This window comes from Odocoileus virginianus, unplaced genomic scaffold, assembly GCF_023699985.2.
Source record: "Odocoileus virginianus isolate 20LAN1187 ecotype Illinois unplaced genomic scaffold, Ovbor_1.2 Unplaced_Contig_20, whole genome shotgun sequence".
NCBI lineage: Eukaryota > Metazoa > Chordata > Mammalia > Artiodactyla > Cervidae > Odocoileus > Odocoileus virginianus.
Window position 1 is genome coordinate 860,827 of NW_027224337.1, and position 25,776 is coordinate 886,602.

At 46.1% G+C, this 25,776-nt stretch overlaps 2 protein-coding genes across 10 annotated transcripts in view; one reads left to right on the forward strand and one right to left on the reverse strand.

The window, feature by feature from the left end:
* Positions 1–4,502, forward strand: CUNH11orf42 (chromosome unknown C11orf42 homolog). 3 transcript variants are annotated; one of them, XM_020904722.2, is made up of 3 exons: positions 1–170; positions 2,704–3,502; positions 3,866–4,502. In XM_020904722.2, the coding sequence occupies exons 1-3, from the start codon at positions 99–101 to the stop codon at positions 4,054–4,056; spliced, it is 1,062 nt and encodes a 353-aa protein (XP_020760381.2). In that variant the 5' UTR covers positions 1–98; the 3' UTR covers positions 4,057–4,502. The 3 variants fall into 3 exon arrangements, with proteins under 3 accessions (XP_020760381.2, XP_020760383.2, XP_020760382.2); XM_020904724.2 differs by having other exon boundaries at positions 2,890–3,502; XM_020904723.2 differs by having other exon boundaries at positions 3,768–3,987.
* FHIP1B (FHF complex subunit HOOK interacting protein 1B) overlaps positions 4,221–25,776 on the reverse strand; it is a 25,007-nt gene continuing 3,451 nt past the window's right edge. For 2 of the 7 annotated variants that reach the window (XM_020904716.2, XM_020904715.2), the window contains exons 2-12: positions 17,853–18,134; positions 17,085–17,723; positions 16,572–16,730; positions 16,292–16,378; positions 15,917–16,084; positions 12,043–12,122; positions 11,630–11,835; positions 10,458–11,237; positions 7,814–7,992; positions 7,492–7,654; positions 4,221–4,747 (exon numbers count right to left, since the gene is read on the reverse strand). In XM_020904716.2, coding sequence (XP_020760375.2) covers positions 4,383–4,747; positions 7,492–7,654; positions 7,814–7,992; positions 10,458–11,237; positions 11,630–11,835; positions 12,043–12,122; positions 15,917–16,084; positions 16,292–16,378; positions 16,572–16,730; positions 17,085–17,723; positions 17,853–17,990 — 2,964 coding nt within the window. In that variant the 5' untranslated portion in view covers positions 17,991–18,134 and the 3' untranslated portion in view covers positions 4,221–4,382. Of the gene's footprint in view, positions 4,748–7,491; positions 7,655–7,790; positions 7,993–10,457; positions 11,238–11,629; positions 11,836–12,042; positions 12,123–15,916; positions 16,085–16,291; positions 16,379–16,571; positions 16,731–17,084; positions 17,724–17,852; positions 18,182–25,776 lie in introns of those variants that run through there. The other 5 variants (XM_020904713.2, XM_020904714.2, XM_020904717.2 and 2 more) reach the window with 4 other exon arrangements.

Below are 25,776 nucleotides of genomic sequence, written 5' to 3' on the forward strand. Positions count from 1 at the left end.
CAGTAGGTCAGAGTCCAGCACCTGGGGCCTCGCGTCCCTGGGCAGCTTGGGGGTCCTGCAGCAGCCACTGCCCTGCCTAACCCCTCCCATACCCCATCATGTTGGTTGGTACCCCCCACCTGCTGACACTGGATGAAGCTGATGCCACCTGGACTCTCATCAAAGATAAGGTAGGAAAAGAGGGCAAAAGAGGAAACAACACAGTGTGACCTACATAGGTCTCAGTAGCTTGTAAGTAGGAAGAGGTTGGAAGGGTGAAGACAATAACAACTAGTATTCACTCAGTGCTGTCTTCTGTGTAAGGTGCTGAACTAAATGTCCAATTTGATTACAATTGCAAATGGATTACATTACAATGGATGGGGAGCTATGAGAGTAAGAAGAAGTGCTATGCTGGGGATAGACTTAGAAGGTCAGAAAGGATTCCTGGAGTGAGTAACATTCTAGCTCTACAAGTAGAAGTTATTCACATGAAGGGAAGAGGAATACCTGGCACGTAAATAGCGTGTAAGAAACACCTAAATGGGGGGAGGGGGCGGGAGTGAGTGAACAGTGTACTAACTAAAGGTAGAATATGTGCAAACGTCAAGAAAGGGAAAAGAAAAATGTGTATTAGTGAACTGCAAATAGTCCTCTGGAACCGAGTTCAAAGAAGCAGTGATGAAAATGAGGAAGAAGAGGAACAGGGGCTAATGGTGAAAGGCCTTTTACATTTTCTAAAGAACCTGAACTTTACCTTTGACCTCTTCACAGATATTCCCTCCAGTTTAACTTCCACAGAATGAGAAACTTGGGTTTTGAACCAAAATATACAGATTTTCAGAAGCAGGCAGATTTCAGCTCTATCTGAGTTGCCGGTGTCCAAAAAACCACACCAAATTTAGATGGCCACAATTTCTGAGATTAGAGAATTTAGGGATCAATTCTGGTCATGTTATCTGAATTAAAGTGAATTTGAAGCCTTTGCAGAAGGCAACCCACCAAGTTTAAAACAATCATCTTGAAGTGCCCAGGAAACTCAAAGCAGCCTTAATGGCACGTAGCTCCCATTTGAAATGGAGTACTTGCTCACCACAGAGGTCAGCTTCCCAGGCAGAAAGAGAAGAGTCAAGGTCCTCCCAAGAATGAGAGCAACTAGTCTCAGCAATGGGAAAGGATGGTCCGGATCAGTTGGGGTGAAGTAAATGAGCTCTTTAACTATCAGAAAGCTACACCACCTCTGAGAATCAGAAAAACTCCCTGTCCTATTTAAATGAAAAATTGTCAGGAAAGTCAGGGTAGAGACATACAGGATAAATCACTGGTGATATGTGACAAATTCAAGGTTTGAGTGACCTGATTTCCTCTCTCCAGAACTGCTGAGTTAGTGGGCACTTGTAAAACATCTCACTAAACAGGATGTGGCTCAAGGGCTCCCTATTCAGAATTCAAACCACCACGGTACCTCCAGGAAGATAATCTTCCACCATCATTTTCATGGGCTGCCCCTGAGAGAGGTTAAATTTGCAGGCCTCTAAGTCCTCAGAACTTCCACCCAGAAGTACAGTGAAAGCAGGCAGTGGTCTCAAATGGTGACTCTGCCAAGAACACACTCACCCTAACACAGAGCTGAGCACTTTATTATTCCTACTTTAGGATAACATTGGGGCCCTCAGAGTAAGAATAAGGGCCTAATAAATTTCCATGGCAAAAACCAAGCACAAAAAGGCCAAGAAGGACCAAACCAAGAGGAACTGTGATCCATAAAAGCCTGTTGGAACTAGTATTACAAACATGAGGCCTCAAATCCACACAAGAACTATCTCCTTCAGCTCAGGCAGAAGGTGTATACTAAGGGGTTACAGACATAGTATAATAAGCATGAACTTCCAAACCTATTTGTGTATCCACTCTTGGTTAATAACAGCACCCATCTAACCAATCACCTAAGAATAATCGTTGAGGATGCCTTTTCCCTCACCCCTTTAAGTGACCAAGTCCTACTAATTCTATAACCTAAGTATCTTCCCCCAGGGTTTTACTTCAGGGCCTTACCATGTCTTAACTGGAATTTTACAATGCTCTTAACTGACTTTTCTCTATTTTGTGCCTTCTTAGACAAAATTAACTTTCTAAAATGCCTACCTGAATCGTGCCCCTCCTAAGCAGAGCCCTTCAAGTGGCTTCCCACTGTCCTCGGGATAAAATTCCCATTAGCACACACGTAAGGCCTTGAATAACTGAGCTCCTGTATCCCATCCCTCTCCATACCCCAGACTTAACATGAAATTATCTGTTTCTGACTATGCCCCTCTTAGTTTCTAAGTTCAAGCTTTTTTCACTGGCTGTTCCCTCTGCCTGGACTGACCATTCTCTTAGCTTACTAATTCCCTCAAAGCTAAAGTATTACCACCTAGAAACTATCTTTGATCCTCTTCAATCAAAGACAAAGGCTGTTAAATCATCTGCTCTGCAGTTTGCTCTCTGAGCTGTTTTAGGACAAGGACAAAGTCTCTTGTATCTAGCAGAGTAGCACACAGCAGACATTCAGGTTTTGCTATAGGGAAGAACTGGGAGACAAGCAAGAAGCACCACGCTGTGAGCACGTTGTGGAGTATAAAGAACAGTGACAGTGGGAGGATCCATCTAGAGCAGGCTACCAGGTTAACTAACTCCTAACCTGGCCCCAACTCAGTCCCTGACCTATATACTGACTGCCCGCAGGTTATCGAGGAGCGCTTTGGGCCCAATGTAGTGGCAGTACCTTTTCTGTCTGATGCAGCCTGCTATGATCTACTGGGTGTTCTAGTCAAACAGTCCCGCCCAGCCCACAGCCGCCTGGCTCTGCCAGGTCGGCAGGGCCGGCGGGCACTACAACCAGTGGGGCTGCTACCAAATCTCTTGGAACAGGCAGGCTCTGAGGGTGCCTTCGCCCACTGCACTCGAGAATACTCACCAAACAGTCGAGCAGAGATAACCTATGAAGAAATGCGACTGCTGGATGGGCAGCCCTGCCGGATCCACTTACATATGGGGGGTCTACGCAAGAAGATGGCCTTCCTGCTGCTGCCACCAGGGCAGGTGAGCCTACAGCAGTCTCTTCCCTGGCTCCGAAGCACCCATAGCATCTACATCATCTACCAGGTCTTCTCCTGCTCCTGGCTACAGCTGGGGCTGTTGCCAACAGCCCGTGAGCCCCAGCTGCTCCGGTTACAACGATCACTGCCTATTGCCTTCTCCTGCCTCAAGTTTTCACTGCAACCCAAGGGAGTGCTGGGACCACAGAAGCCCCTGATCAAAGACCCACTGCCCCAAGGGGCCAGCTGGGCCAGACCCAACCTCAGCATCATGCCACCATCGGCCCCTACATCAGCCTCTGATGACATCCCCGAAGCTGCTGATGTGCCCCCACCTGTCCCAGCCCCACCTACGCCACCTCCCCAAGAAGGGCCAGAGGGCAGACCAACCAGATTCTCCTACAAGGGTCGAAACCCCTTCCGAAGGGGGCCCCAGATGCTGTCAGGTACTGCTAGAGGAAATGAAGATGAGAGGGCTGGGATATGGTGGAGGGAAAGTGCATGGGGAGTATAGCCCAGGAATGTGTGGGCCACACGTAACTCCACACTGGACCCTGGTCAAAGGGATGGAGTAAGGGAGCCAGGTGAGGGTGAGATGGAAGGATGGTCCTGGTGAGGGGGTGGGTACAGCACAGAAGACCAGGGGGAGGGACCAGGGAGGCAGAAAGACCAGGGCACGAGTCAAGCTGTGACTATCCCCAACCCTGGCAGAGAACTGGCTCTTCAGCCCCCGCAGCCCCCCACCAGGAGCCCAGGGTGGGGGCCCCGGGGACCCCGACCGGCACTCCATGTCCCTGCCCCTGCTGCAGGGTCTATCCTCGGAGTTCGACAGCGACGAATGAAGCTGAGACGAAAGATGCAGGGGGCAAGGCCCCCAAGATCTGACATGGGGTACTGGTCCCCAATAAACATCAACTGCTGCTCCCCCAAACATCCTGGGCCCATGCTGCTTCTTCCTGTAGGAGTCTGGAGGAGGAAAAGTCCCAGCTTTTTTCTCTAGGCTTCCTGTTCCCTCACCCTCTAAAGGCATAAGAGGTACCTTGAAACCTTGGTATCGTGTCCTCACCAGAGAGAAAACACCCTGACCACTTCCCCATCTGTTTACAACTTTCTTGGAGCCCCAGCCCCACAGATAAAGGGTGGGAAAGAAAAATGAGCACAGAATAGAGATTTCCCTTTTATACATATTGCAACAAGTTCTCCAGAAAACATTCATCAGAAATAAATTAAAAAGTCCTCTTGCCACTGCCTCCAAACATAAAAAAGGAGCCTACACCCTGGCCCCAGCCCAGGCTACCCAAGGCCCTGATTGTCCATGGAAGAAAGTTAAGGATTGAGGGGCCCGAAGCCTGAGACAGGAGGGCCAGACCCCTCCTCAGAAGTATCCAACAAGAAAGGTGAGGTGACAGCGTGCGCCTGGGAGATGGCAGCCAACTCCTTGAGAAACTCAGGGAAAATGACTGCACAGTAGACAGCATTCTTGACTCGCAGAGCCTCACCTTGGCGCTCAGGGGCCCCACCCCGGGGGGGTAACACTGGTGTCGAAGCCCCAGGGGAGCCCCCACCTAGGCCAAGTCCTGCGCCACCGTCTCTCCCAGGCTGGAGAACCATCTGTGCCGCCTGTCGAGCCCTGGTTGGACTGTGTGCATGCCGCAGGAGTAGCTCCCCCAAGGACGGCCTCCGGCTCTTCACTGGGAACAAACAGGAGTGTCGGGAAGGTGCTGAGGCCAGGCAGAATCCCTTGGCCTGGGAGAGGAGAGTTCCCCCCCCACCCCACCCCTACCTCCCAGGTTCATGAACTTCTCAACTAGGACTCTTAACACCTAAGTGCTGCCTGCTCAGCCTCCTTCCCTCCATCCAGCCTTCCCACCAGTCAACCACCATGCTCAGTCTTCAGTCAGTCAACCCTTCAGACACTTCATTCCCAGACAGGACCCCTCCCTTCTCCAGGTCCCTTTACCTTGGGGGATTCTCTTACTGCTCCTCCCTTTCCAATCACTATTCTACATCACTAAGCTCTTCCTCTCCAGTCTGTAACATGCCCTTACTTCCTGCTGCCCAGCGCCCTCCTGTACTAGAATCAAACACTTCCCCTTTCCCCCTGCCCATCTATGACACCTCAGCCACATCCTCTGCTCCTTCAATACCCACAGAGGCTATATATGCAATCAGAGTTCAGTGACTTTATCAGATCTGTCACACACCACTGTCCCTCCAAGATCTACTCTCCTGTGCTACCACTTGGCCTTCCACCAATTCCTTTCCTAGAACCACCAAAGCTACCCTCCCACTGGTTGTGGCCAGACAACTTCATGTCAGTTCAAATGAACCACTGAAAATACTGCCTTCTCTCTTCTAACTTCCTGCTGAGACTCCTGGCCCTGGATGTATTCTTGTCCCTGTCCAAGACCTAGGGCCTAGACTCTGGGGATCTAGTCTCCAGATCATGATATCATTCCCATTCTCTCCCTCTAATACTGGCGACAGAGATACACTAAACAGATAATTAAATGTGGCTTTCAGAGCCCATTACAACCAGGTTCAAACACTTCTTCCCACCTCTTCTAGAGACTCTACAGAGCCCTCAGCTTTGGCACCCACATCTATCTTCTCCCCCTGGAACTTTCCAGGCTCTTCTCATGCTTCTGTAGCCCCTTCTGCCTTAATTTTGTTCTCCTTGATGTTTTCATCCTTGCCCTAATCCCCCTATACCCAACTTTCCTCTAATTTGGCCTCCACTAACTTCCCATTTTACTGCCCTATCACGATGCATTTCAATAACTTGTTCTCACGTCTTCTCCTCAAACATTAATCTGTGAGTGTAAGGGCTTGCACTCTGTCTTATTTACCCCTATATCCCTAGACCCCTCCACAGTGAACATAGTACCAGGACTGTGGAAGCAAGATTACTTCCTGGCACTAGACCATGAGGAAATCATACTAAGAAACTTCAACTGGGCCTTCACAGCTCTATAATAATCCTCCTGGTACTTTCTTCCCAACCTACACACTTTCCTCTGAAAGCCTTCATCTCACCTCTGCTTTCTTGCTCAGCATATTTTTCTGCTTCCTACTTAGATTAGCAAATAAAGGATGACTTCAATTCCCTAAAATTTCCCCTACATCTCAAAACTCCACTGGTACATATCATTTCCTCCTTTGATCTCTCATTTGCCTCAAAAGGGGAAAAAAAATTTCCCTGGTGCTCTGGATCCTACTTACTTCCACCACTTTTGGGACCTTGCTCCCTCAGTTATGACAGTCCTCTAGTCCCCGTCTAGATTATCAGCTTTTTGAAAATAAGTATATCATCTTGTACCTCCATGAGTCCCCTGTACCAAAGACAACACCACATGGCAAGCACCCAGATGTACTAAGATGTAGCACTTAGATGTGTGCTAAGTCACTTCAGTCATGTCTAACTCTCTGTGACTCTATGGACTGTAGACCGCCAGGCTCCTCTGCCCATGGGATCATCCAGGCAGGAACGCTGGAGTAGACTGCCATACCTCCTTCAGGGGATCTTCCTGACCCACGGATTGAACTCGCATGTCTTACGCCCCCTGCATTGGCAGGCAGGTTCTTTACCACTAGCACTACCTGGGAAGCTCAAGCACTCAGATACTTGCTGATAAAAAATCTAAATTTAAAACATCATATATAACTCTTCCTTCTTCCTTATACCTCACAACTACTTATCAAACTGCCAATACTTCTTTCCCACTTCCACCTTATCAAAGTCTTCCTATTTCTACTGTTCTAATTCAAGCCTCACAGGTCACATCTGCATTATGGCAGATGCTTCCTGATTGCTCTTCTGACTCCATCTTTTCCTAACTCCAATGCACCTAGCCCATGAAACTTACATACTTATCTCTCCACTCCCACATATAGAACCTCCAATTGGTATCTCACTGCCTAAAAGTTTACAACTTCCACACATCCCAACTTCTACTCTGAGAACCTTCTGCTGTGAGGAAATCTTCCCAGCCTTACTACCAACTATTCCACCACCTTTCAAATTCCATGCTCCAGCTAAACAGTTCATGCCATCTCCTGAACAAATAATAAAAGTCATCCCACTCCTTTGCCACCCAAGTCCTACCCATGTCTCAAGACCCATGTCAAATGTCATATCCTCCACCAAGCTTTAACAATATCGCAACCAGAAAAAAACCAATCTCAACCTAGAAACTATTCTGTCCCCTTACCTATCCCAAGCTTCTAGAGTAGTTTTCGCTGATACTGTTGATTTGGTTCTCAGTGGACACAACTATTTTTCCTCTGACCAGAAACTTGAAGACAAAATCAAGATTCTACTCTCTGCAACTCTCCAGTTCCCACCACAAGGCTTCAACCTTATTAAGAATTCAATTAACCTGAGCTAGTTAGTTGCATAGGGAGGACAGGGAGGTGGTGGCAGGGTAGACCTCACCTAGGGAATCAGATCGGCGGGGGGCAGGTCCTGCTGCAGGGCCCTCGGTCCAGTCCAACTTGCCACGGGCAATGAGGTACTTCTTGGCTTTGGATAGCAGTGCTGGGAAGTCCTCCTGGGAGGCTGCAAAGCTCTCAATCTTATTCTTCACAGAGCCCAGCACCTATGAAGCACAACTTCATGACATTTCTGGGTGGCTGCAGACTGACATAGTCCTTTCTAGACCCACCAGGCCTGTTCCCAGCACCCCCAAGGCCACTCCAGCTGTGGGCCTGGCCCACCATGGAGCCTGGACGCACCCATGCATGCATGCATCGCACACCTGCAGCAGGGACTTGACACTGGGCTGGAAGACCATGTTGGTGTTGAGCAGGAAAGAGCGGAGCAAGGGCTGGGGGTGACAGGCCAGCTGGGCCACCAGCCCCGTCAGCAGGAAGTTGACATAGACGGAGTTCTGCAGCATATTCTCGAGTTTGGCAAAGAGCACAGCCATGAAGGGGCCTGGGGAGGTGGGCACAAGGATACAAGGCCTGAACACAGTGCACATCACACACATTCCTCCCCAAAACGAGATCCCCTACTAGGTGAAAATTACTTGTATTTCAGTCTCTGGGAATGTTTAAATATCCTGCGAACACCTATTCTGGACAAAATAAAATAGCAGACACCACATGGACCCACAAGAGGGCCAGATGCCAGATTTATACACATTCTAGCTGAAGAGCCAGACCACAGGCTCTGGAATTAAGACAGATTTGATTAAATTTGAGCTCTACCATTAACTAGTAAAATTACTAGATGAATCAAAAATCTCCAAGCACAGTTTCCTACTTGTTAAAATAAGAAAAACACCCACATCACAAAGTTATTAAGAGGATCAAAGAGAGACTGGTACACAACATTTAGGTCAAAATCCAGCAAATTTTAAGTATTCAATAATAACTATAAGCCATATGATATTTCTCAGTTTTTTAAAAAGCTTCACCCAAGAGAACAACTGAAGAAAGAACAAGTGAGTAAGTGATTAGAAAAAAAAGAAGAAATCAAGTTACACACATGACAGAGAATAACAATAGACTTGAGTCAGAAATAAAGCAGGAAGAAAGCATAATGAAAGGCAAAGAAGGTGACTATATTGGTCAACTTAAAAGGGGAGAAATCTTAGGAGAACCAAAGAAATAATCAGGTCTGTTCAAGAACTGGGAACAAAAATGGTAAGATAGAATCTGTAGGAAAAAACAGCTTAGTTCAGGGCCAGAGAAAACTGATCCAGGACAGACTCTTTGGTGGAAAAGAGACTAGCAGAAGGGATTAGAATGACCTTCTAGAAGAACTGGCCTCAACTAAGCCAGGTCACCAACACTAGTGCAGTAGAACCATCACATTCTGTCTGGTCAGGGATTTGTGGGGGAAAGGGACTGTGCCTATGAACTGCCGTAGGAATTAAGCCAGGAGAACAATGAAGGGCAAGAGACACTGAATCCTGAAAAAGATCCTAGTATAGTCTTCACACTACACACACACAACTAGCTTTAGCTCTAAATCAACTCTTGGTTTAGCAAGGTCCTAAGATACCCCTTGTCATCTCCAGGGGACTTTTTTACAAGACAAAACTTCAGATGAGTTTATGAAGAAGAAAAAAGACAGAGAGCTTCAGTTAACACTTCAAAAAAGTGGTAAAACCTGCACACCACCTTCTAGTGGCATAGAAAAGGAAAGAGCAAAGCAGAGGCTAAGTAAATGAATACACCTATTCTCTGTAGTCTGCAAGAGTTGTTATTACTCCAGAGCAAAAGGCCTGATGATGTGCAAGCAGCATGGCAGCATATCCCGGGCCCAGAACAGGTACTGATTGTACTGATCAATGCACAATAACCTGACTACAAACAACAGGAAGACATGTGGTGCCTTGGTCAACTATTATATGCCATGCGCCCAAGATAATAATCCTAACCTACCACATGCTGAGTTCTCACAATATACCAGCATCACAGTAAGTGATTTACATGCATCAAAGACATAGAAGGGACACTAACTCAAGGAATGTCTAGTCCAAATCACTACACAGCTTCCCAGAAGTGTCTTCCCAACAACCCCCAGGATGGTATATAGAGGAGGGACAAGAGCCAGGTGTGGGCTGGGCTGGGTAAAGCAGGATCAAACAAAAACAAAATGGAGTTAGCCCAGCCACTCAGGCCAGGTCTAGCCCCAGGGTCTTTGGAAGAAACCAAAAGAACTTAGCTGGGGGGTCAAGGCCAGTGTTGTCTTTTTCCCTGATAGTGGTATGTCACTGATCTAATTTACCCAGACAGAGGTATTTCACTCTATCTGCTGCAGTTCTTACCACTAACCATAAACCCTTAGAAAGGCTTACCGAGAAGTCAGGGCAAGGTACAAGGATAGGGAACAGGAGAAACTTGAAACTGAGCCCTTCTCTAAAGAGGCTGGGAGAAAGGAGGCCAGGGCTGAAGAAGGAAAGTCCATCAGAGAGCTGACTATGGGCCACAGAAGAGCTGACAGGAGACCCAACACCCAGACAGATACACTGGTGGGAACAGCATGGAACAGCATGATTTACAGGTGCCTCACAAAAAGGACAGCACGTGTCTTCCACATGGTTCAGATGTATTACTGTGATTTACCAGGAAACACCAAACACAAAATATCCTGATCACACATCCCAGGAAACAGCCAGACTGAGGAAGAGTTGGAACATGCACATAGGACAGACACATAAGGCTTAGACAAAAGTCAATTCTCAAACCAGCACAAGCATGGAAGATGTACAGACAGACACAGAGACACAAGTATGACATGATATGTATCTGGAGGGGACCCAAGCAAAATGGATGAGGAGCTAGGCAAGTACACAGGAATGACATGGCCAAGAAGTCTCAGAAACTAGCACGAACAGGTCGAGAACATGCAAAGTACACAAAGGCAAAGACCTAGGCTAAGTAGCTTACCAGTGAAGGGCTGGCTTGGCAGCTGGTTGAGAGTCCGCAAAGGGCTGCTGAGGAAGGGGCCAGGGGGCTCAGGGGGACAGGTGAAGCTCTCGTAGGCCTCCTCCTCCTCAAGAGGTAGTGAAGGCTCTAGAGGGGGCTCAGAGCCAGCACCCCCATTGCTCAATGCCACCTCAAGCTCCCGAAGCTCCTGCCCAAAGCCCTCTAGTCCTGCCATGCCCTCAGAGGTGTCCTCAAGTGGTTCCCCAGCTCCCTCCTTTGGCACCCGACGAACCTTCTTGGCCCCCTCAGGCCATGGTCCTGGCAGCCCATTGAGCTGGGGAGGGGGCAGGTGGCCAAGGCTTCCCCGTGCACCCCCAGCCAGCCCCCCACTCCCCAGCTCTTCCTCCTCCCCTTCCCCCACATTGTCCCTGCCCTCCTCGGGCAGTAGGCTGCGCTTCTTAGTCCGGGAGCCAACAGGACTGGGCTCAGGAGGGGGCCGCTCGCCGTCATAGGGGGCAGACCAGGTACGGCAGGCCTGGACACAGCGGTCCACACCACGGCGCGCCTCACGCAGGTACTCCAGGTAATTGTCTTCCAGCTCACCAGGCTCCTCCACAGGGCTGGGCCGGCGGCCAGGGCTGGAGGCTGGGGACGTGGCAAGCCCTGGTGAGCGAGGGGCTGGGGCTGGGGACTCGGAGCCACCCAAGCTCTGCTGTCGCAGGAAGAGGGCTAGACGAGATGGTGTGGAGGGCCGGGGTACCGTCACCACAGAAGAGGAATCAACACTTGGGCTTCCAGGGCCTGCCGAGGGGAAAGAACATAAGAGGGATCAAAGAGACAGAGGTGCGGGAGGAGGAATTTGACATCATGGCTAACTACACGAGACAGCAACAAAGCAGCAGAAATGTGACTGGCTCGGACAGCTGACTCTCCACCACTCAAATTAAGCTTTTCCTCATTCAACAGCCCCCTCACCACCATCACCGCGAAAACAACAGAAACAGAAGAGCGTGACCAGACTGAAGAAAAGGAACAGCTTTGCTCAGAAGCTAAACTTCTCCGGTAGAGTTAATGATCCACCCTCCAACACCTCTCATCAACTTCCCTAAAGATGGAATGCCACTCACGGCCACCTCCCTCCTTTCACCCTGGCCCCACCTTCTTGCTACGCTCCCCCAGGACCCAGGCCATACCCGTTGTGTCCTCCCTTCTCCCTGCCTCTCTGCTAGGCCCACCTCGTGCCCACGAGGCATGCTCTGGACGAGGTGGGCTGGAGGCACGGTGCCGACAACAGCGTGGGATTAGGGAGAGAAACTTGTCTGCGGCTCGTCCATATAGGTCCACATCACGCACAGCCGGCTTCTGGCTCAGCATCACATGGTTACACGGGACAAGATACCTGGGAAACACAGCAGAAAAGGAAGGATAGATCAGGAAGGAAGGACAGGGTTTGGGAGAACATCAGTGGAACTACAGGGCTAAGCCAGGTTTCAAGAGGACATGCACAAGCAACCCCAATGCAACCCATCACCCCAGCAGTGCTCAAGGCACGGAGAGCCATGAAGGTTCAGGATCAGCCATCCCTCAGCCCTGCCCCAACAGGTACCTGAGAACCAGCTGCAGCAGGACATCCTCACAGCTGAGGTTCAGAAGGGTCCTGAAGAGACTCAAAGACACCATGCAGAGCTGGGGGGGCGGGGAAGATGAGTCACTGTAAGAGCTCTCAGCCCTCTAGGATGTTTAACAAATGGGAACCGCCCCCCACAACCTAAGGCCCAACCAACCACTCTTAAAACAACAATGGCACAGGGCCTGGCATATAACAATCATTCAAATATTAAATAAATGATTACACTATCTTTTGTGTTCAAGACTTCATTATTTACAGACAGGAACAAACCGTGTGCCAGATTTAATGCATTGCTATAGACCGCATGCATGTCATCAAACTCTGGCTATATATACCTGGCAACAGAGATTCTAGCAACACTTAAATGGAAGGAATACCTATGAAGAGACCCCAGGAAATACTGGGACTGAGTGACTGTCTAACAGGAAACAAAAAATGATAACTAAGTGAATGCCAGTCAGCAGACTGTAGCAGCATAGTAACTGAATGCCTACCAGCAAGAAACCAGAGGGAACCTGGAAGAATCCCAGCTAGGAAGTAGGTGGGGCTGTGAACATGGAGTGTGAGTCACCTCTCCAACACCAGTGTCTCTCGGAGAAGGTAGGATAAAGAAAAGTTCAAAGGCAGTTGACGGGAAAAGGAAAAAACAGGTGGGTCCAGAACAAGGGAAACCTTTTGTTTCAGAAAAGTAATAAGGGTGGTTCACCTCCAGCTAGGCAAAAACAGCAGACACAAGTAAGTTCTCCCTCACTCCTCTGAATCCCCAAGTGCTGTCTCTATACTTTCCTTATGACAGGTATACCTTGAGCTCCTCGAAGACAAATACTGGGTCTTAGTCTAGAGCACTACCTCCACAGTCTAGGTGTTCATCATTTACCAAACGACTGAGGGGAAATTAAAAGCCAGTCATGGTGGGAAAGAGATAAGATGGCAGTTCACATTTTAGTCAGCATGGATATTTATCCTAAATGACCATCTTAACTAGCACTCAGACTCATTAAAACATGAGTTTTAATGTTTTAATGAAAACACTGAGACTCATTAAAGATTGTGTGGTAGGTAGAAAAATGGTCCCTCAAAGATGTACAGATCCTAATCTCCACATCTTGTACCTTTTTACCTTACATGGCAGAAGGGACTTTGCAGGCATGATTAAGGTTATTAAGGAATTTAAGTTGAGGAGAGTAGCCTGGATTATCCAGAGGGGCCCAGTTAAATCACACGAGTCTTTAAAAGCAAATAATATTTTCTAGTTGGGTCAAAAAGAAAGAGATTTGAACCATGAGAGGAACTCCATCCACCACTGATGGTTTTGAAAGTGTAAGGAGTCACAAATCAAGGATTTAGCTGGTCTCTAGAAGCTGGGAATAGTTCCCAGCTGACAGCCAGCATGAAAATAGTAATCTCAGTCCTTTAACTACAATTAAGTAAACATGACCAAGGACTAAAATGATCAAGGAAATGGATTTCCTCCTGAGCCCTCCAGAAAAGACGCAGCCCTGTTGGCATTTTGATTTTAGTAGGGTAAGGTCAGTACCAGATACATGACCTACAGAATGGTAAGGTAATAAATTTGTGTTGTTTTAAGCCACTATGTTTGTGATAATTTGTTATGACAGCAATAGGAAACTAATACAGATACTCAGGTACTCAGGCTAGCCAGCCAGCACTATTCACCTTAAGCCATGAAAGTCAGACTATAGTGGTTACAAAGTCAAGCCAATAGAATCAAGCTAAAAGGGCTAAACAGAGGAAACGGAAAGCACCTGCATGTTTAACATGGGAATCCTGAAATCAGAACAGATTTGGTTCCTCCAAGAGCAGACAGCCAAGAATAAACATCCAAAGACCACAAAAGGCTCCTGAAACCAGAGGACCAAATGCAATACTAACAGAAATATGTTGTAAAGACTAAAGACACTGAGGGAGCATCAAAGAAGTTAGGGTAAGATTAAGACAAAAACAAGATGAACAGAGCCCAGCACAGGGGAAAAAAAAAAAATCAACCCTAGGAAGGAAATTAACATTCTCAAAATATGAACAGGACACTCTATGAGGCCAAATAGATTTAAGACAATGGTTGAACTTCAGCATAATTAGAAATAAAACTTTTTCAATATCTTTGTAAAATTAAAGCTTTGGCAACTATTTCCTACTGGTTTATGCCAAGAATTCTTAAGCTAAGGCATGTATCATACTTACATTTTGGAGTATTATAAAAGTTCACATGCCTTGGGCCTACTTCCAAAGACTGTAAGTCAAGAGACTTAAAGCAGAGCTTAGAATCTGTCGTAGTTATTGTCATTTTCAAATTTTAGGGTATACACTTGGTCAAATCAGAGTCAGTCTTAAAAACCTCACACATACCCTAACTTAGCTATTCAGGATAATGTCAAGTATACAAAACATAGCTATCCAGAAATCTTACCTACCTCAAACCCTACTACCAGGTAACTCAGTTAACTGGAACAACTTTCCAGAACCCTTAGTGATACAAGAACTTCTATTTCAAACACAAAGACCCAGAGAACTTCAATTATTTGTAATAAAAGGAGGACACAAAAATGGTGATAGAGCCAAAATAAATGCCATAAAGTGCATGGCTAAACAAATGCTTTATTTCCCCCAGAAAGACTGTAAGTCTTTATTACTTAGAAACAATTTACACTTATTTTATATATATTTCTATTGGTTAAAATCTAAACTTCTTACCATGGTCTATAAAGCCATGCATGATCTGAATCTTACCCACCTCTCCCTCCTTTCTCCCCCATGCTCACTACACCTCCAGGCACACTGGTCTTTTATCTCCTCAAATACATCTCATTTCCTCTTCCCCACCTGTGTCCTTGGCAAGCACGGCTCCCTCTGCCGAGACTGTTCTTCGCTTGCTCTTTAGAAGGCTAGCTCCCTCATGACCTTTAGGTCTCAGTTCAATGTCATCTCCTCTGAGAGGTTTTTTGATCACCCTACTGGTTTAGATGGTAAAGAATCCACCTGCCAACACATTTTCAAATTTTAATCCTGGGTTGGATCCCTGGGTCAGGAAGATCCCCTGGAAAAGGGAGTGACGACTCACTCCAGTATTCTTGCCTAGAGAGTTTCAGGGAGACAGGGCCTGGCAGGCTATAGTCCATGGAGTCACAAAGACTTGGATACAACTGAGTGACTATGACTTTCACTCTCTGTTTTCTAAGCAGCCTTTTTTTTTTTAAAAAATGACCTCAACTTTCAATTATTTCAGTTATGCGTTTGCTTATCTACCTCCTCTATGAAGGAAGCTCCATGAAGTCAGCAACCACTGCTTACCATTATATCCTCAGTACCAGAGAACAATACAGTGAACACTGAACATTCAATCAAAATGTTCAGGAGGAAGGAATGTAACTAGGCAGGTGGGCAGATGGGTGCCCCAAGTTACAGCAGTTCAAGTGCAGCAAATCCAAAAGGAAGAACAGGTGAACACACTAGTTATAAAGCAGGCTCAAAGCCTGAAGAGGTGACCTCGAGTCACCCACAAGCCACAGAGCACTACACAGCTGAGGAGAATTTCAAGTCAATGCCATATTACAAGTGCTGCACACTGGCAAAACCTACAGCCATGAGTGGCCAAAGTCATTCAGAAAATATAACTGTCCTATGTAGATCCAGATATTACAAAAGCAGGGAAGCACATTGAAAATGTCCCCAAAACAGTTAAAAGTTTAATAGTAGAAAGAAAATGCCACCTAACTTTGAAGTGATTACTGGAGACAAAGGCCAAAGAAGGGCAGAAACACCCTCCCAGAACAAAGGTTTGAGAGAGGAGATGGCTCACCCAGGTAAGCCAGGACAGAGGTAGGGGCCATACCCGGGAGTTGCTGCCAATACGGGCAACAAGGGTGTCAAGGATGGTGTGGGTGTCATGCCGGTGTAACAGCAGGAATCGCAGGAAGGTACGGAGCAAGGCAGGCTCTGAAATACTCCGTAGGAAAAGTTCCAGATAGGCGGTACTGGCGATCATCTCCTCCACAGAGGTCTGAACGAAGGGAAGGGAAAGTTTGGAAATTTAGGGCTTTCCCACACATACACAAAGCCATTTTCCCTAAGTTCTAAGGAGGTACCAGGAACAGACAGGGAAAAAGGGAGGAGTACCCTGCCCACTGCCACCCACACTGGTCCTGGCATTGAGGTAACCACTCCTCAGCCTAACCTCTTAATCTGCCTTGCCACCCATGACTCTCACCTTGTGCAGAGCAGGGCCCATGACTGGCACCAGGAACCCATTATGGATATAATCAACCAGCTGCTTTTGCACCAGAGGATGAGCTACCTGTATGGGTACAAAAGAGAGGATGGAGCATTTTGAAGGGGGCTACTGCCAGGAAGGGAGCAAAATGTTAGAACACATATATGCCCCCTCCCCTCAAGCTGAAAGAAAATCAGAACTCCAGAGAATGCACCTTCTCCCACCCCATTACCCCAGAATGACCAAGGGCCAGAGCTCCTGGGAACCCCAGTCCCACCTGAATGACTGCATTGCAGAACTCTAGGGAACTCATGAAGAGTGCAAGGGCTGGCACTCCGAGCCAGTCCTCCCGTCGCAGGCAGTGCCAATCATCCCCTGGAACTTCAATCTTTCGGGGCAGTGATGAGTACAGGGCACTCAGCCCTGTGGCCAGCACCTGGGGGCCATCCCCAAGGACAGGTTACCAAAGGCACAGACAATATAAAAAATGGAAACAGGGAACTATTAACCCAGAGTTTTTATGGGAGTAGGGATAAAAGCTATTACCAGAGCAGATATTTAGTCACCCAAGGTGCCAAGACATTACCTGGGCACACTGGCCCATGAAAAGCCTTCATACCTGCCTTATCCACATGAGCCCAAGTTTCATCCCCATCCCAATTCCAGGTGTTGCATTCAAACCCAGAGGGCTACGTGCTGAAGGAGAGGGCCCCAGGGCACAGCCCCTCCACAGCCCCTCCACAGGAAGACACCAACACCACATCCCACGCCCATCCCTGGAGGTGCTGACCGGGCAGAAATAAGAGTGGTCTGCAATGTAGCGGCCCACGGTGGGACTTCCGGCTGAGAGCGCCATGAGCAGCAGCAGGGCGTCGCGGGCCTGCTGGCCCAGGCTGCCCTCTCGATGGACAAAAGGGACAAGGCGAGAAAAGAGGAGAAGACGGGGAGCAGCTCCAGGTTCAGAAGGTGGCTGCAGGAAGAACTCGAGCAATGAAGGCTCCCGGGCCAGACACACGCACAGCTGGCTGAGAAGTAGCACCAGGCCTTCATCCAGTGCTGGACTACTGGGCACAGGGCGGCCACAGGCATCCAGCAAGATCAGTAGAGCCTCACGAACTGGACCATGCCGCAACAGGGGCTGGCGAGCTTCGCTCACTAGCATTTCAAAGAGTTTCAGTTGCTCAGCCCGCCGTTCCTCAACCCCATCCCCAAGCTCATCCCATTGAAGCTGCCATGTCAACACACGGGTTAGCAGATCCTCACGCAGAGCAAACTCAAGCAGGGGCCCAGGAGCTGTGGGGACGGAGGACACTGTGCGATCCTCTGCCAGGAGTGTCAGCATCTGGTAAGTGTGGTTGCGCACAGCACTGAGATCATCAGCACCCCCAGGAGCTGCCCGAGGGCCTTGCCGTTCCAGGATTCGCACCACCTGGGGAATCCAGACAGAAAAGAGAAGGAAACCAAGATAAGATGACAAGATGACAAGGTGAAAGAACACAGAAATTTAGAGGGATTCAGGCAGCTAGCAGACTGGGCCCCTGGGCATACAGTCTCCTACCTGGGACCAGTGATTCTTGAAGACCATGAGGCAGGTCTCAGGGTCAGCCATGACAGGGGTCTGCAGACTGGCCCCTTGTGGTACACGGTGCCCAGGGCCCCGGGAGGCCAGTCTGCTCAACCAGTTCATCCTCTCCATGAGGCAGGCTGGGCCAGGCCGGCGGCCAGAGAGTCACACTCTGAGAACTCGCCAGCTGGAGGCCTTCTCCACTTGTGTCTCTCATCTGCTTCATCCGGTCTGCAGGAGCCAACAGCTGCCCATGGAGCCAGAAGATGCACCAGGCTGGAACAGTGAGCCAAGAGGTCACTGCCCAATCCAGACCCACAAATCTAATTCAAAGAGAAAGAATAGAGAGGTTAACAAAAGTTTGCCTCTTTCTACCACCCACCAGGAAGAACCCAGAACCACCATCCCACTGAAAACCACACATGCAATCAGCACCTTAAATTCAACACGTGTAAAACAGAACTCATCCCAACACCAAACCTGTGTTACTTCCCCAGCCTTCTCCACCTTAATAAATGATGCAATATTCACCTACTTGCTCAGGTCAAACACCTGGGCATCATCCTTCTTTCTTCGTGTTATTACCTCCAATATCCAGTTCATCAGCCTATAATCTATACCCTCCAAATATGTCTCACTATTGCAATAGCTTCCAATCTGGTCTTCATGCCTCCAGTCTTACCCCTCTGAGAATCTATTCCCCACACAGCAACCAGAGTTTTAAAATACAAATTATACTACATCTCTCCTCTGCTGAAAACCCTCTAATAACTCCCTATCACACTGGTAATAATCCAAGTCCTTTACCTTGGCCTCTAGAGCACTATCTAATCTAATCTGTATAACTTCCTACGTGCCCCTTCTCACTCATACTTCACTCATAGGAGACATTCTTGAACACTAGCTCTTTCCTCTGTCTAGAATGCACTTTTCCTGATCTTCACATTGTTCACATCACTCGGTTCTTTCCAAATGCCATTTCCTCAAAGAGAACTTACTTAACAATTCTATCAAAACTGCATTTTCCCACCTTCACTCTCTAGCTTTCTAATCCTCCTTTCTTCTGCATAATTTTTTTATTTTCCGAAAATATTTATTTGCCTATTCATTTATCTATCTTCCCTAGTACAACGTAAGCTCACTAAGGACAAGGTTTCTCTGTTGCATCCCCAGTACCTAGAGATCAATAAATTATTTGCTGAATGTATAGATGCTCAAGTGAATGAATGAAAGAACAAACAAAGAACAATCAGGAAATCCAGTCTAGATCTGACTCTAGACCTCTGGGACTTCTGAGGAAGAAAACTTTTTCTATTACAGGTTCCTCCCTAGAAGCCCACCCAATAGGAAATACACAAACAGATCTTTAACTTGCTGAATAATCTTAAGAGGTAGAAATTCAGAACCAATCAAAAAAGCAAAAGAATTTTCATTCTAGAAAAAAATACAAGGATACACTCCCATAAACACATATATACCCACTCCTGTCAGATGCATTCAACATTCACTCCTGGGGACATGACACAACACCCTCATTAGAGAAAGAGTTGTTGTTCAGTCACTAAGTCGTGTCTGACTCTTTGCAACCCCATGGACTGCAGCATGCCACACTTCCCTGTCCTTCACTATTTCCCAAAGTTTGCTCAAACTCATGTCCACTGAGTTGGTGATGCCATCCAACTATCTCATCCTCTGCCACCACATCCATACAAGACTACTGAAAAAACTATAGCTTTGACAAGAAAAACCTTTGTTGGCAAAGTAATGTCTCTGTTTCTTAATATGCTGTCTAGGTTGGTCAGTTTTCCTTCCAAGGAGCAAGCATCTTTTAATTTTGTGACTGCAGTCACTGTCTGCAGTGATTTTGGAGTCCAAGAAAATAAAATCTGCCACTGCTTCCACTTTTCCCCATCTATTTGCCATGAAGTGATGGGACTGAATACCTTAATCTTAGTTTTTTGAATGTTGAGTTCTAAGCCAGCTTTTTCACTCTCCTCTTTCACCCTCATCAAAAGGCTCTTTAGTTCCTCTTCACTTTCTGCCATTAGAGTGGAATCATCTGCATATCTGAGGTTGTTGATATTCCTCCCAGCAGTTTTGATTCCAGCTTGTGATTCATCCAGCCCAGGATTCTGTATGATATACTCCGCATACATAAGTTAAATAAGCAGGCTAACAATATACAGTCTTGACATACTCCTTTCCCATTTTTGAACAAGGCCACTGTTCCATGTCCGGTTCTAACTTTTGCTTCTTGACCTGCATACAAGTTTCTCAGGAGGCAGGTAAGGTGGTCTGGTATTCTCATCTCTTGAAGAATTTTCCAGTTTGTTGTGATCCACACTGTCAAAGGCTTCAGCATAGTCAATGAAGCAGAAGTAGACATTTTTCTGGAATTTCCTTGCTTTTTCTAAGATCCAACAGATGTTCACAATTTGATCTTTGGTTTCTCTGCCTTATCTAAATCCAGCTTATACATCTGAAGTTCTCAGTTCACGTACTGTTGAAGTCTAGCTTGAAGGATTTTGAGCATTACTTTGCTAGCAGGTGAAATGAGTATAGTATATGGGAGTTTGAATTTGCCTCTCTTTGGGATTGGAATGAAAACTGACCTTTTCCAGTCCTGTGGCCACTGCCTGAGTTTTTCAAATCTGCTGGCATACTGAGTGCAACACTTTAACAGCATCATCTTTCAGGATTTTAAATAGCTCAGCTGGAACTCCATCACTTCCACTAGCTTTGTTTGTAGTAATGCTTCCTAAGGTCTACTTGACTTCACATTCCAGGATGTCTGGCTCTAGGTGAGTGACCATACCATCGTGGTAAACATCTGTTGGCCTCAGCCATGGCTCACAGTTCCTTCTTCATCACATCTACCACCCTCTCAGCAGTAATGGCTCTCAACAATACCTCCCAAGTATAAAAACTTCAGAGGAAAAAAAACAACTTCAGAGGAAAGGTGTGGTTCAATCATCCTTCCTCTTTATACTCAACAAGGTCTAAAGGAACCCAGAGACCTGCCAACAGACCCACACTTTGCCCTCCAGTTACATTAACCACCATCTCCTTCTACCCAGATACACAGTCTCTCACCACTATCTGCTCACAACTAAAAGGCAGCAACTCTGCTTGCTTAAGGAAACTTTCTTGAGAAGAAAAGACAGTCTTTTTTTTTTCCAAAAGACACAATGGGAAGAGCCAGTCCTAAAGAGCAGGCAGGGCCCACTCATTGATTAATTCAGTGTACATCATACCAGTACTGGGGCACTGTGTTAAGCAAGCACTGGAAATATAAAGATGGATAAAAACAGTTGGGGGAGCAAAAAAAAAAACTCCAATAAATATTATAAAGAGGTATTTACAAAAATGTCATGAGGGCACTAAGGAAAAGAAACTAAATCTGCCTGGAAACTATAAGAGGATTCCAGAAAAGAGGTGATACCTGATGTAAAACTTTAACAAAGAGATATTGGTAACAAAGAGAGCAGAACAAAAAGTCTTCTTCATATTAAAAACATTATTTACAAAAATACAGCACTGTGAAAGAACACAGTAAATTTAAAGAACAGTTGCACGTTTGGTGTGGCTTAAACACAGACTATTTAGAGAAGAGAAGACAATGTTAAGTTAAAAGGTAAACATGGGTGAAGGTTATAAATATCACTGAGTATCATGCTGAGGAGTTTTATTTATGAACACCCTGGAATAAAGGAGCTTTTTAAACAAGAAAATGTTAAGATCAAATTGGCCTTTAAAAATATGTCAGCCTTTAAAAACATGTCAGCTAGCAGTACAAGGTAGAGAGAGACCAATGGCAGTAGACAATTTATAAGAATCTGTTTCAATAGTCCATTTAAAAAACGGATGGCATGAACTAAAGTGTAAGAGCAGAATTAGAAAAGGTAAATCTGAGATTCACCTCTATGTCCCACAGCATGTCCCATGTGATAATGAAAGTGTTTACACCTGTAATATCTCTGTCACTAATAGCAAGTTCCTTGACAAGAGAGACCATATCGTTCATTGTTCTTTGAAATACCAATGCTAACATAGTAACCGCCATTCAAAAACATTTGTGGAACAAGATGCTGAATTTAAAAATTATAATAGCTAGCACATATTGAGCACTTATATGCTCCAGTCTCCATTCTAAGCACTGCATGCTATTGCTCATTTAAGCCTAATAAAAACCATAGATGTATTATTATCTCCATTTTACACACAAGGAAATCAAAGCCTAGAAATGTTAAATCGCCAAAGTTACCCAGTAAATTAGTGGCAAGAATGGGATGCAAATGCAGATAATCAGCCTGCAGATTTAACTTAACCATGAAGTAGAAGTAATAAGATATACCAAAGGAATGGAGGATGACAGAAGACCCTAATATGAAGTATAAGAGTCTCAGTAAAAGGTAATTCCACTAACAGACTAGGAACACGCAACAGAGGAACTGTGTTTTAGAAGAGAATCAGTACAGTTCTGGACATGTTAAGTTTTTAGACACCAAAAAGATATCCACGATGTTTAGAAAGCAAGTAGAAATTATACTCAAGCTCAGGAGTAAAATCACAACTAGAGCTATAAATCCAGGAGTCACCAGCTTGTATGTAGTAGATGAAACTAAGTAAGGGGATGGAATCATCCAAAGAGATCAGTAATCACAAAAGGAGCCAAGGATCACATTCTGGGGAAAACCAGGATTTAAAAAAGCAAAGGTGGAGTCTTTTAAAAAGACTAGTGGAGGTAGCCAGAAATGGAAGGAGAAATCCAAGAAATAATCAAGAAATCAAGGAAAGGAAGTTTCAGGAAACTGGAGGTTGTCCATAGTGCACAGTCTACAGAGATAAAATAATGAAAACTAAAAACAGTCAGTTGATTTTAGCCGGTCAGATGGGGAGCCTCAAGGGCAGCTGTGAAGTGAGGAAAAGAAACCTGAAGAAAGTAACAGGTTGTGGATAAATCAGAAGGGGATAACTGACCAAAAAAACTAGTACTATACTTATAGTACTAGTCTGAGAAAAACAAGTACACCACTTTCTCTGAGAAAGGAAGAGAACAGTAAAAGATAAAGCACGGGTGCCACCTCAGGTAAACCTGAAAACTAAAAGAGGAAAGTGAGTATCTAATACCACCCCCTACCCAACTACTCTGCCCTCCCTCGCTCACCCAAAAGAGTCGGGGTGAGGGAGAGAGCAGAGGGGAGAAAATGGAGGTGCCACAGAATAGATGCTCAGTCTTCTACACATGGTTTCCTACAAACCATCAGACACAACCACACTGACTATGGATCACCAGCATGGATGCACTAGAAAAAGTACTTAAGCATCTGTCCTACTATTTAAGATCCCAAGTAGTCATGGGCTGGAGAAGGCAAAGCCAGCAAGTGCAATTACTAGGAAGAAATTTCCCCTGTTCCGAGAGCTGTCACTTGTCACGGACTTAGCCCTGGGATACTGCATCATCCTTTGTCAGTTTCCTTAAACTCTGCCCATGCTTTTGTATATGTTTACAAGCTGTTTGTTAGTCTTTGGAATTAGGTTCTGGAAGCTAGACGCAGTTTAGTTTTGGACACGTTAAAACCTTACTTTGCTGAGACTAGTTGCTTGGCCCTTCTTCAGCTCCCCTGGGGATTGAGTGTGAGGTGGTGAGGATGAAGTGTCAGAGTAGGTTAGATCTCTCCTTTCTGTCAGAGATGACAGCCCATTTATCATTAAATTCTTTCCAAACCTGATTTGTGCCATCTGCTACCTTCAAGGACCCTGACTGATACAACAGTATTACTGCTTACAGACTGTTTCCTCAGACATACCTCATTTGAGGACCGAAAACAAACAGAGGTCCTTAAGGTCCAGCGAGAATAATACAAAGTAGTAAATAAAGCATGAACTTTGGAGTCCCTCAAACAAAGGCTTGAATCTCAACCATTTTCCCACTGCATGACCTTAAATAAATCACACATCAGAGCCTGTTTCCTCATTCTCCACATTTCTGATGAAGTATGTATTGTTACTGTTTTAAGAGTTAAATAAGATAACCTATGTAGAAGTCCAGGTGCTCTATAAATGACATTTTCCTTCCCACTTCCATCTCCTGATCCTGTCTGACCAAGGTGCCCTCATCTCTGACAGAAAGGAGAGCTCTAACCTACTCTGACACTTCCATCCTCACCAGCTCACACTCAATCCCCAGGGGAGCTGAAGAAGGGCCAAGCAACCAGTCTCAGCAAAGTAAGGTTTTTTGTTGTTGTTGTTGTTGTTTTCAAAGTAAGGTTTTAACGTGTCCAAAACTAAACTGCCTCCAGCTTCCAGAACCTAATTCCAAAGACTAACAAACAGCTTCTAGCTTGTGATGTCCCTGGGGCACCACTTCTGCTCCAGTGCTTGACTACATAGGCCACTACTCACAGACCCAAGGGGGAACTGGTCTCCAGGACTTTCCCTCCCCACCCCACCCCCATTTTTTTTTCAAAGACCTCAAAGAGAAGAACCACACTGAAATCAGTGTCTCAGAACTCAAAAGCTAACACTTAACCTGGAGCCTCTCTTCACCTACTTCAAAAGCCTAAAAGAAAGCCACAGTTCAGTGTTCCTGTCACCTATATGACTCCCTCACTCCCTGTTAACCCTGAAAAGTTCAGAACAAAACAAAGAAGAGAATGGAATCACCATCCTATGACTGCGCCCTTTCCTCCCATAGCAAAGTCTACAGAAATACAGACCTCTCTTCCCAAATTCACCTACAAGCTCAGTCACAGGGAAAAAGGAGCTGATCTTCAGACCTCCCAAGGGCCAGGACCACGTAATCACCATAGGGCCCCGAATTCAGACTTACAGGCACACTCAGCAAGGGTGTCCGCCAACAGCAGGACCAAGGCAGGAAATGGCTCAGCCTCACTTATGAACCTTTGCCCTGGGAGAGGCAAAGAGAGGGAGAGAGTTGGGGGCAGGGATACACCTGTAACACCTACAACTGACAGAGAGAGAGACCAAACAACCTTCTAAGAACAGGTCAGTGAAGTTCTAAGGCTTCTCATCCCCTTACAAGAGCTCTTCCTAGGCTCTGCCTTTTACTGACCTAAGAGGCAGCATTGTGCTGTTACCCTAGATGCTTAAAGTGAGAAGATCTGACTAAAACCTCGTAGGAATACAAAAGGAAAAAACAAACAAACCCCACCTCATAAGAGCCTGCAATCTAGAGCTCAGATTACACATATCCTCTCTGCTAGTCTATCCCTCAGCCTATACCTATAAAACAAATGGGATATCAGTGTATGGTTCCAACTCACTCCTCCTCTCCCCAGTACCACCTCTGCTTCTTGCAGGCATCTCCCCACCTGACTCCAGCAGAGCCCTCATAACACAACGTGAACTCTAGCACATGTTGACTCCCCTTACCAAAGTAAATCCCATGTTGTACATGGCCTTCTCTCTCCTTGCAAAGAGGGCTGCACCCTCTTTGTGGGAGAGGGTGACAATGAAGTCAAAGAGGAGGTACAACTGAACCAGATCCTAATGGATGAGAAAAGTTCACTGGGCAGAGAAGAAAAGGCATTCCTAGAAGAGAAAGGAGTAATTACAAAGATTTCAAGGCTCAAAAAAGTAACATGTTTGTTAGGGAGCTCTGAACAATTTATTCAAGCTAGAACACAGAGCAGAGAGTGGCAGGAGATGAGGCTAGACATGAGTCGAGGCCAAATGATGCCATATTAAGGAATTTGGATGTTATCCTACAGAAGACAAAGAGCCAAAATTTTTAAGCATAAGAGCTCCATGATTAAATTTGTATTTTTAGAAAGATCATTCCAGGGATGAATTAGAAAAGAGCAAGTCTGATACATATACTACTATGTATAAAATAGATAACTAATAAGAATCTACTGTATAGCACAGGGAATTCTCTTTACTGCTCTATGGTGAC